General features: G+C 40.0%; 1 protein-coding gene across 1 annotated transcript; it reads left to right on the forward strand.

The window, feature by feature from the left end:
* The first annotated feature begins 1,385 nt into the window (after window positions 1-1,385).
* LOC130578611 (inter-alpha-trypsin inhibitor heavy chain H3-like) lies at window positions 1,386-11,908 on the forward strand. The gene is made up of 11 exons (XM_057374822.1): window positions 1,386-1,500; window positions 5,545-5,568; window positions 6,281-6,447; window positions 7,445-7,549; window positions 7,986-8,148; window positions 8,826-8,936; window positions 9,396-9,521; window positions 9,943-10,059; window positions 10,833-10,999; window positions 11,325-11,452; window positions 11,698-11,908. The coding sequence occupies exons 1-11, from the start codon at window positions 1,411-1,413 to the stop codon at window positions 11,886-11,888; spliced, it is 1,389 nt and encodes a 462-aa protein (XP_057230805.1). The 5' UTR covers window positions 1,386-1,410; the 3' UTR covers window positions 11,889-11,908.
* Window positions 11,909-12,007: the final 99 nt, after the last annotated feature.

Genomic DNA, 12,007 nt, shown 5'->3' on the forward strand with positions numbered 1-12,007 from the left:
TGCGGCGGCCATTTTGGAAGCGGGCAGGGCGGCCATGTTGAGAGCGGGCAGCGCGCCTGAGGGTGCGGAGCGGCAGCGCCATCCCCTCGGCAGCGCCATCCCCTTAGCAGCGCCGCGGGCCGGGACAGCGCCGTCCCCTCAGCAGCACCGGGGTCCAGGACAGCGTCGTCCCCTCAGCGGCGCCGCGGGCCGGGACAGCGCCGTCCCCTCCGCAGCGCCGTGGGCCAGGACAGCGCCGTCCCCTCAGCAGCGCCGCGGGAGCCGGGACAGCGCCGTCCCCTCAGCAGCGCCGCTGGCCCGGGACAGCCCCGTCCCCTCAGCAGCGCCGCTGGCCCGGGACAGCCCCGTCCCCTCAGCAGCGCCGCTGGCCCGGGACAGCCCCGTCCCCTCAGCAGCCCCGCGGGAGCCGGGACAGCGCCGTCCCCTCAGCAGCGCCGCGGGAGCCGGGTCCCTGGCGTGCGGCACATTTACACCCGTGTGCTGAGCGCTGGCGACAGGAGCACGGCTGTGCCACAACAGCCCACCTGCCGTGAGCCCTGGCAGAGCCCAGCTGCTCTTCGGATGGGGCAGAGAATTGGTTAAAACCCCTCCAGCCTGGTTAAAAAGGAACCCCTGGAGCTCTCCACTGTCCCTCCCGAGGCTGAGCACCTCATAACGCTGACTCCAGGACATCCAGAAAATAAAATGCTTTCTTAATACTGAGCATTTAACCCCCAGTCCTCAGAGTCTGTGTATCATCAATGGATGATACTAACCAGCTAAAAAGTTTTGGAAAGAATTCACACTTAAAGATAAGAAATAAAATGGCCCTGCCGCAGCAGGCTGGGTGCGCACTGAGTGTGCAAGATGCAAGACCTGGGAGCTTGGACCCGATTTCAACCATGAAGATGAATAGGAACCCATGTAATGGGAAGTTTCGGGACTAGACAGGACACGTGTCAAATAATGATACCTAAATCGGGTACCTGAGTGATACGGGGGATTACAGGGGTAATTTTGAAATGGAGCTTAAATGGCTTTCACAGATTGCAAGTTCTGTTATGGCTGCAGTAAATTTGAGCCAGTAAATTTGAGCCTTTAAGGAAGTATCAGAAAGATGACAGTTTTCATTTGGGAAAAAAAGTGAGTCTGGAGTGGAGACTAATCTCAGTTGCCAGTACAGAAATGGCTGTGAATTTCTGTTTGGAGCTATTACATAGAAGAGACATTGCTGAAATATTATATAAATTCTTTAACAGATTTTCTAACAGTATTCTGTACATTATAATAATTCAAAATTCAGCATGTGATTTTCCCAAAATGCCTAATGTTTAATCCCACTTTTCTCATTGGGTTATTTATTAACACTTGGTAAACAAAGCACTATATATTTATGCATATCGTTCTGTTTGGAGCCTCACTTTTTTCAAAATGGAAAGCAATCTATTGCTTTGTGTTTTATTATTGATTCCTGCCTTTACATCATCAGACTTTTTGCTAACACATGTCAGAAACCTCAAGGTAAGTAATCAACCATGTGTGCGGCTCCCACTCCTCAGATATTAATTTCTTGCAGTTTATCAGCATTTATCAGGGAGTTCATACAATGCTGGCAGCAGGAGCTCTGTGTTCTCTGGTACCCCCTGGATGCAAGATCAAAGCTGAGACTCAGATTGGTTGAGATCTAATCAGCTTCAGTTTTCAATCAGCTCATAGGTTGTATTTCTCTTTTTTAAAACATCCCTTTCCTCTGTTTTCTCTGTGATCACTGCATAGTAGTGAAATGTTTTAGTTAAATATTTAAATGTGTAAAGCAATCAGCAGTGCCAGGGAACTGACCTTGGCACCTGTTAAGCAGTGCAAGTGAAAAGATGCTTCTAAGAAGAAGAAACCAGAGATGGAACAAGGCATCAAGATAAATGCTCTCTATCCAAATAACATGGCAGGATTTTTCTCAAAAGATTTGCATGTTAGCAGAACATAAGATACATCTCTGTCCGTCAAAGGGGCTGTTCTGGTTTTGACTGGATCTCCAAGTAAGGGAGTACTGCCTGATGTTTTGCCTAATTTTCTGTTAAGTTAAGTTGCTGGCCACTACTCCTTGCCTCTGTAAATTATTTCCCTCTCTCTCTGTGTTATGTACTCTGAAAAGTTACGGAAGGCAAATCTCTTTAGGGAGCATTTTGAGTTATTGGGTAGAACAGGACAAAGCAATTTACAGTTGATTGCTGTTGATTAGGTTATGATTTTTGCCAACCTTTTTCTTTGAAAATCAGGATAGTGACATATCTAATTTTTAAAAGCCAACTTGAGATTTAATGCTGCAAACTAAATGCCAGGGATTCTTATTTTTTAACCATCATGTAGCCCAGATATAATGTCGCTTTTTCCTCCTGATTACCATAGTGCTTGTTGCTCTCTGTGCGTGTTACAATGCTAAAGCCTCTCTAAATGGAAAACTGCCAAAGCTCTGTGCAATGCTCCATGCATGCATGCAGAGCACTATGGAAAAGTCAGTTGATTCTCCYAGTTTTGTTCTATACATTATGCAAATGCAATTTGATTGAAATGGAGGAGTTTGCTYTGTTAGGGTGAAGGTCTCAGTGCCCATCCTGCCTTGGCCCTTTTAAGCAAGCAGTATCCAGTGGAGAGTGGTGAAGCATGGCTGGAATTCTGGCTGGCTGATGACCTTAAAGCTATCAAAGCTGCTTTTAGAGCCGCAGCCAGGTGAACACTGTTGGCAGAGCCAATTCTGCTGAAAATGAAACAAAAGCCAAGTCAGAGATCCCTGTGTGCACTGGCACACCTTGTTCCTATGCATGCAGCTACTGAGGACAGGAAGGTTTTTCTATATTAACAACACCTGTAGAACTCTACATTCAGAGCATTCAAAGCCCTGCTAGCACAGACACAGCCTTGCCTTTATGGCTCTCTCATTTGGCAGCAGCAGGACTCCTGCATAGCTCACAGCGGAGTTGCATTATGGGCTCTTCTCTGTGGCACCCAATTAGCATCACTTGGGGTGATGAAATCTTCAATGTTGCTGTAGATCAGAAATAATTTACATTTTTTGTCTTTCCTATGTAGCATTTCGGGAGGTATGCAAATACCTCTTTCAGAGTTGTGAATTCCCAGAGGTAACTTCAAGTTAATTGTACAGTCTTTGCTGAGTCTTTCAGTTATGGTTTAGTTTCCCAAGCTGTGTAATCAGGGCTTCTTTCAGCAGTACTGTAAAGGAGTCCTCTTTTCCCTCCCTGTTTTCTTGAGGGTTTAAATTTCTCTTTTCCTCTCCAATTTCCATAGATTTTTTTGCACCTCTGTTCTTTTCTGTCGCCACAGCAAAACGTATTAAAAAAAATAAGAGTTTGTTCCTGTTACACAAGTAAAATATAATAAATGTCTAATAAGTGGTGCACCTGGCAAATATGTGAAAATAATAGAGAAACGTTTTATGAAGTGACAATTACCCAGGGTAGAGGATGTTAAAACCTCATTTTGGTCTAGAATTGCCTAATCATTTTGATTGGCACACTATTGCTTTCTACCCACACAGCTTAAAATGACCTTGATGTTAGTGATGTCTCAAGCTCCATCCAAGTGAATCATTAAAAATGAAAAAACCCAAAACAGAACAAAATCACAGATGTATGGTCACGTAATCCCCTCCCCTGTGCAAATCAGGGTCAGCTGGAGCAGGTAGCTGGGCAATGTCCAGCTAGAGTATCTCCAATGAACATCAGCCCAAATACAAAGTCAGTAATGCCTTTCACAGATTTTTCAGTGGGTTCTTTTTCAATAGAAATTGCAGGGTACTCCTAGAATATTTACAGAATCAAAACAGAACTCCTTCAAAACTAATGTCAGATGCACTATCCTGATAAAGAATGTGCACAACAGCAATTGTACAGTATCTTTTAATTATTTGGAGGCAATATTCAGAATTGCAGAATTTTTGGCTAAAGAGCACATTTTTGTAGGGTTTTTTTTTCATTCTTAAACTGTTTGGTAATTCCACTGTAAGGAAAAGTGTGTACCAAACAAACTGACATTTCACAGACTTCCAGCTGTTCATTTTCCAGGCTCCATACCTCAGTTTGTGTTTTGTAAGGGGAAATGAGACTGTAATCACTGTAATCACTGTAACAGATAATGATAACTCCAGTACTGGAAAGGTTGCATTTGAATTGGTGCAAACTCTATACAGGCATTAAAGGAATCCACATGTGCTTGTGAAACAGGAGATATGTACACAGAATTCATCTGGATGACAATAACAGCTTGAAAGATGAACCTGAAAAAATACACATTTTTTTGCCAGACTCTTACAGCAGAAGAGAAGCCTCCTCACTCAAACAATAGATTTAATATAGTATCTTGAATAGAACCCCAAAATAAACAAAAAATATCTCTCTGTGTCTCACTTTGCAACTCATAAAACTTCTGACTGTGAGAGGTACTGAAAGCCTTAAATGTACTTGAGATGTGTAACCACTTATTGTGTCCTTACCCCTGTATTTGGTGAAGCAGGTAAACACGAGTCCACAAAATGTGACCCCCGAGGCTCTTGGAGGCAAATGAGATAACGTGTTTGCAGCTGAGCTGATGGGAATTGAGTTACACAAGCTGTTATTTTAACAGCACTCAGGAAGTTTGTTTAATGTCCTCTCTTTCAGAACAGAGTACGTGATATTGTTGTACAGCTTCTGATATTTGCACCTACTCTGGGAGCAAATATGGGAAAAAAAAAAGTGTTCTGACTGCTTAGTTATTTTCCCCCTCCATGCAGTCTTTCCTCCTCTCTGTAATCCTGCTGAATTACCTTCCTATCTAGTCATGTTACAATGAGAGCTGGTGGGGTGAAACAGGAAAAATTCAGGAGTCTGAAAAAGTGCAAGGGTTCATCTGATGGTTTGGATGTATGTGACTGGAAAAAATGCCCAAACTGGTTTTTGAACTTGGATACAATCTGTTTTTTGGGGTACTACAGGATCCAAATCCTGGAATTCCCAAGAAAAAGGTGTCACTAGGAGGAAAAGATACTTTGGGTTTGCTCAAGATCACCATACAGCCAACTTATATTCAAGGGAGACCTGTTGAGCAGTTTTCAGTGTGTTCTTTAGTCTCAATGATATTTCATTATAAATGGCACTGAGCATTTGAGCCTCTTTTCCTCTCATTCTCTCTCATATTTCAGAAGTCCAAGTTTATTTTCAGCTAGAAGACACTTTTTGTGTCACTTGAGCAAAATACAAAATGAACAATGTTCTAAGTTTAACTTACCTTTCAAAACCACAGTATTTAAGGTACACTAACGTAAAACAAAAGCCAGAAGATTCACCGAAGTTGGGAATTCTATAAGCAAAGTAACTGCAATCTGCCTCAAATTCCTTACTCGCTCTTCCCTCAAATTTACTTCAGTTTTATTAAAGATGATCTTTCTCAATCCTTCCTTCTGCTGGACAACTTCTTTTCACTTGTGACAACTACACAGGTGCAAAGGATTTGCTTCTAAATGCAGCTTTCCCACCTAAGTAATGATTTTTTTTTCCTTTTTTCTCTTTACAGAAGCGAAATGCTGATAATGACTTGGTGAGTGAAGCTTGGTTTTGTTTGGGGCACCAAGATCATATAGTGACAAAAATGTTCTTATTGTGTTCACAAAATGTTTCCATGAGTCCAGTCTGAGGAAATGGATATTCCTGAATGTATTTCTCTCATAGTCCCCAGCAACCTTATACCTGAGCATGCAAAGAAAATAGGTATTGTCCTACCCATTTTCTTGTTTAAAAAAGAGTGAGCCTAGTTGTGAGGAAGTTGAGAATAACATAAAATGGAATTTGGAGCCATCTGGAATTGTATTGATTATTTTTAAACAAGACAATTACTTACATCCCTGCTCTAGGATGTAGGGACATCCTCTGTCTACTCATCTACTCCTCTGGTAACCACATTCACTAATATTGTGAGGCAGCAGTAAACATTTGTGCTCTTTGAATAACCATTAAAAGGCACTCTCAGTAGAGGAAAAAACTCATTCTTATAATGGCAGAATTTTTGCTGCGGTGGTAGTATTTTGTTAGTCTGTAGGTATAACTTGTGGAATAGTGTCATCACATCAGTGAAACAGATATCCAAGGAAACACAGCTGTGCTGCAGTTCTTATATTGGGTCTTTCCTTTTTTGCTTTGGAGCAAATGTCCTGCCATGTTTCTTTTTAAAAATATGATCATGACTGATTAACACAACACGTCAGTGCAACCGCTAGTGCTCTTTCTGTCTTTTTTCATTTCTCAATCTACAGGTCGTCAATGGGATAGAAATCTATAGCATGAAAATTGATAGCAAAGTAACTTCCCGATTTGCCCACAATGTCATCACCAGTCGAGCTGTCAATCGTGGAAATGTGTCCAAAGAAATCTTCTTTGATGTTGAACTCCCTAAGACAGCCTTCATTACCAACTTCAGCATGTGTGTAATCTTTACAGTTTTCTTAAAGAAGACTAAAAATCTGTGCAAATTCAACTGGGAGAAACTGAATCCAAATAGTCATTTTACTTTGCATTTTGAAGGGATTTATAAATGCCTCCTGGGTAATTTTCTAGTACTACTAACTTAACAAGTAAGATATGTGGAGAAAGGCAAACATTGGTACATCTATAGAAAAGATGACTAATTTTCAATTATTTCTGTTCATCATCATGAACAGAAGGGAACCTTAGGGAATGGGGGACCTTTCCTGTGGATTCATCCACTTTTTCAGAAATTACACTTACTTACTCTGGTGTTATCAAAAATTTTCATTACTTAATTTCCCTGATGACATTATAGCTTAATTTAAAAATAATATTTGAATGTAAGGCAGGAAGTAGAATTATGCCTTTACATTTGTACCTTTAGTTGCAATCATATGCAGTTCTTCACATGATGAGGTTTTATTCAATAAAGCACATTTATCTCTGCTAATCACACATGCCTGCTTTATTTCCAGTGAAGAGAAGCAGTAGTTTTAGGGCACAACAGCTCATTAAAGCACGTTAGAATTTCTGTTATAGAATGAGAGGAGTCCCCTATGAGAATGGCTGCTTAGTGGTCTAAGGAGTTCAAGGATGAAGTGCTCCTCTGTAGACAGTGACATCTGGACACGTGAGTCCCATCCAGACAGTTGGTTTGTCATTAGATGAGACGGGATGGTGAAGCTGCTGAAGTGTTGGAATATGGCAGGTGTAAGTCATGTTGCTATAGCCCCGTTTTGATTTAATTCAAAGTAAAAATTGGTTTAGATTCTTTTATGATACTGAGCACAAAGCTCTTCATTCCAGCTAAATTCTCTGAGGAGCCTGACTTCAGTGAAAGGGCTCAAATCCTGGCAATAGCAGGTCTCTGAAAGTGGATATTAACAAACCAATCAATATAGGGAGAATTCCTATARTAATGTTCAACTAAACTAGGACTTRCTCATCTGCAGGACAATTGATGGTGTCACCTATCCTGGAATTATAAAGGAAAAAGAAACTGCAAAAAAGCAATATGAGAAGGCTGTTTCAAGAGGACAGACTGCTGGTCTTGTCAAGTAAGGATTATCTTGTGTGGCTTCCACACCATCTTGCCATAGAAAACTGTGAGATTAGAAATGCTGTTTTGGTTAACTGTGTTACTGATATTATGGAACCAAAGAACAATCATTAAGTTACAGTTATTGTAGCACAAATTGTAAAAAGGAGGTTGCAACCTCTGACTGCACAGGCACTATCTGCAACTATGGAAAGACCTTTCCTGCAACTTTCATTGACTTTGTGTGACCTGTTCCTGGGATTAAGCTCACTGGTAAACTTGGGTAAATTCTACAAGCTGAGTATGATTTTGAGTACTGATTGATGATTTTTAGCAATAGATCAAAATTCCCATCATCGTTTTACGACTTTTTGAAAATCATATGTCACCAACTCAAACAATAAATATTGTGAAAGAGGATAACAATATTCTTTTTCCTACCCACTTAAATACAGAGCTTCAGGAAGGAAAACAGAAAAATTCACTGTCTCAGCCAACATTAAAGCAGCCAGTAAAGTCACTTTTGAACTCATATATGAGGAACTGTTGAAGCGAAAGTTTGGAAAATATGAAATGTTCATCAAAGTAAAACCAAAACAGCTTGTAAAAGATTTTGAGGTAAATGGCAGACTAATAAAATTTGACTGTTACTTAAGAGATCTTGAAATTCTATATATCTGTTGAAAGTGGAGTACCACATTCATTCCAATTGGTTCAGAGGTGAGTTAAGGACCATGATAATGTTTCTCATGAGTCCCATGGGGAGTCCTCACCAACCTGCTTTAATCACAAATTTGCTCATCCACTGAGCATTCCAATAGAAATCATGCGTGAAAACTTGAAAAAGCTATTACAATGTGTTGGAGTAACTGTCTATGCCTTTGTAGCATAAATACATCTTTCTCACACCACCCTGAAACAAGACCATCTTTAAATCACAGTGATACATATGTCACATTCTGGAATACTACAGCTTTTGTGTTCTAAAACTGTTCTTCAATTATCCCTATCTGTCTTGATAGAATTCCAGTATCTAGCTTTTCAACAAGTTATATTTCTATTAAATTTTACTTATTTCTAGCTTTGTTTTTAACTTCTGTACATGAAAAGGCCTGCTTGGCTGAATGTATGTGTACAAGTGTAGATTTAGACTGCCATTATGAATTACGAAAGTAAATTACTTTTGCTTTATGAAAATCCCACTTTCACATCTGTAATTGCTGATCTTCCAGTAAATGGCTTACTTGATGTATTGTGATTTCATCAATGACAATTATTTTTTATAAATATTTCAGATTGAAGTAGATATCTTTGAGCCCCAGGGTATCACTGAACTGGAGGCAGAAGGAACATTTATCACCAATGAGCTGCAAAATACCATTAAAAAAAGTTTTTCAGGAAAAAAGGTACATTGGTTACTGCATTCTATAATTTACTTATTATGGTTATAATTCTGAAACAATGACGCCAGTGCTAGCAATGGAAGTGAGAGGAAACATGGATGCCAGTAAGATTATGTCGTACAGAAGGACTGAATCAGTAACAAGCAGTTTTCTTGTGTGTGAACGTGGTAGAATTCCTAAAACATACAACAGTTTTATCAAAGATGTTATTCAGAGTGGAGAGCTGGCCCAAAGCAGATGGAGAAGTAAACAAATGGAGAAAGTCCTAGATAGCAGCCTTCATTATCAGTTACCACCAATAAATTTCTAAACACGTATGGATACATACAGACTAGAGGCCAGCCTGATAAAATAGGTTATTCTTTTGTCTGTGAATATAAATATACCAGCTTAAAAAAAATGCAGATGTATTCTGTAGAAGATTTTCAGCTATTAAGACCTAAGGAGGGCTTTTCTTTCCAGGGGCATATCTCTTTCAAGCCAACTCTTGATCAGCAGCGAACCTGTGAAAATTGCTCACAGTCTGTCTTGGATGGGGATTTTACTGTAAGATACGATGTGAAGAGAACAACTACAGATAATTTGCAGGTAAATATAACAACTTGAAATTCTGAACTGTTGAGCAGTTTAACTTGGGTAGTAAAGGTCAGGGAGCAGTGAGGGCCAGCTGTTCCCTGAGGGACAGGGAGCTGAGAGTGAGCAGGAAGTCAGCCTTCAGGGTGGGATCCAAAACAGTAGAATCTATGGATAGGAACAGGTATAGGTGTGATATGGCTGGAGACAGATGCTCTGACTGTAGCTCAGGCAGGGTCTAAAGGCCCAGTCTTGCACTTAAATGACACTCCTGGGCCCATGGACAAAGGTGAGACTGGTCAAGGCCATTGAAACCTTTTAGTCCACCCAGAGGCTGGACACTAATTGAGAATGTCTCCTTTATCTGTTTTACTTTTATAATGTACCAAAGTTTTTGGTGGTGGTGTGGTGTTTTTTAAACTTTTTTTTTTTTCAGATTATCAATGGCTACTTCGTACACTTCTTTGCACCAACAAATCTTCCGAAGTTGTCCAAGAATGTTGTTTTTGTATTGGATACTAGTGGCTCAATGAGTGGAAGACCAATGGAACAGGTAAGTTATTACATTAGTATAGAGTTTCAGTGAAAGAGCTGGAGCAAAGTGTTGGCAGGGAGATGGTGCTGGAAGGGACACAATGCCTTACTGTGCACATGTGCTGCTTAAGCTGTACCAAGTGGCTTGATGGTGTGACCTCTGTAACACCTAGTACCATATGTTCTAGTTTACAGTGTTACCACAGAACAAAAATCTATATATTTAGGCTATATTTACTTCTACCTGTCATTAGTTCAAACCTCTAAATAGCAACATTTCCAGCGAGTGCTCTCACATGTACTTGACAGTTCCAAACTAAGCTATGCATACAGATYAYGTGCATTTTCTCTGTTCATTCTATWTCTGRGAAGTAGCAGCTCTCTTCAGAGTTATGACTGAGCTGATGCTCAGAATTTTCTTGTTTTGGTGCTGCATCAAATTATCCAGGCACGCTTATAAGCTTCTCCACTAATCTGTAGCTACCCATTTGCCATGCCAGCTTATCTCAGTGTAAGCAACCAACATCATGACAGGAAATCTCATTTTCATCTCAGCTAGGAAGATTTACCAGGTGTTATTGCAGCTGACTGACTTCCCTAGAGTTACTTTGAAATAGACACAGGGACTGGCAAGAATGGAACAAGCTCAGAATTTTTGCAATTTACACTGTATAAGAGAAAAAAAATAGCAAAATGCTGACAGATTAATAATATAAAATCTGAAAGCACTTATTCTGTTAAATGTTGAACCATATATCTTAAATAATCTCATGAAATCTCTTTGTCTTATAGACAAAAGAAGCACTGCTAAAAATCCTAGATGACATTAAAGAAGATGACTTCTTCAATTTCATATTATTTGAAAGTGAAGTATCTACCTGGAAAGAAGCATTAATCAAGGCCACTCCTGAGAATTTGGATGAAGCAAGGAAGTTTGTTCAGCACATTTCTGTTGGAGGCTGTAAGTACTTGACTGGCCTTGCCAGTAGGTCATTGTGTAAGTTAATTTATTGATTGATTCTGTGAACATCATGCTACAGTTTTGTTGGGGTTTCAGATTGCTGATGAGGCACGCCTGAAGTTGAATTTTACTCAAAACATTTACTCAGACATCTGTTTCTCTTTATGTTTCCAAAGCCCAGGTACTTTTCTATCTAGACATCCCTCTGCTTGTAAATCCAAATCTTTCATTTTCATGCTGTAATGAAATCTCTTCAGATCCCAGCGAAAAATGGACCTTTATTGTGAGTCTCTGCTGAACACAAATTTCTATGTCTACCTCACAGCGACAAATTTACATGGTGGTTTGATGAGAGGAATTGATATTCTGAATGCTGCTCATGAGGAAAACCTTGTTCCCAAGAGAAGCGCTTCCATAATTATCATGTTAACAGATGGCCAGCCAAACGTAGGTAAGCTTGTGTGGGATGGAATAATAAAGGGAGTTCATTAACTAACAAAAAATACTAGTTTTTGGCCTTCATCTTTGACTTCTGGATTTTTTTTATGATTTAAATGCTACTATACCAGCATCTTAGTACTAAACAAAGTTTTTTGTAATGTCTCCTAAGAAATCTGAACATGAAAGTCACATTTGATTTTGTGATGATTTTATCTATTTTTGACAACAACTCAAACATTTCCTGGTCTGATGCAGGTGTATCAGACACTCAGGAGATTGAGAAAGCAGTAAAGAAGGCCATTGATGGCAGATACCCCTTATACAATCTTGGTTTTGGCAGTGGTGTTGACTACAGCTTCTTGGAGAAGATGGCACTGGAGAACAAAGGATTGGCCCGTCGGATTTATCCTGACTCTGATGCAGCTTTGCAGCTTCAGGTGCAGTAATTACCACATACATTAGACCAGAGATACATCAGTTCAGATATCTATACAGACAGTCTTATATTCAGGTTATCAAAATCCCAGTGTAATCTGATATTGAGATACTCCAGAGTCTTCTGTAA

This window comes from Malurus melanocephalus, unplaced genomic scaffold (genome assembly GCF_030028575.1).
Source record: "Malurus melanocephalus ecotype Western Australia unplaced genomic scaffold, MMel_1.1 scaffold_233, whole genome shotgun sequence".
Taxonomy (NCBI): domain Eukaryota; kingdom Metazoa; phylum Chordata; class Aves; order Passeriformes; family Maluridae; genus Malurus; species Malurus melanocephalus.

Bases quoted from the DNA above. Each gene is read 5' to 3' on its own strand.
- LOC130578611 (XM_057374822.1), top strand. From the start codon at position 1,411: ATGGAAAGCAATCTATTGCTTTGTGTTTTATTATTGATTCCTGCCTTT. The intron at 8,937-9,395 runs GTACATTGGTTA...TTTTCTTTCCAG, and splicing joins AAAGTTTTTCAGGAAAAAAG to GGGCATATCTCTTTCAAGCC. The intron at 11,000-11,324 runs CTGTAAGTACTT...TGTCTACCTCAC, and splicing joins CAGCACATTTCTGTTGGAGG to AGCGACAAATTTACATGGTG.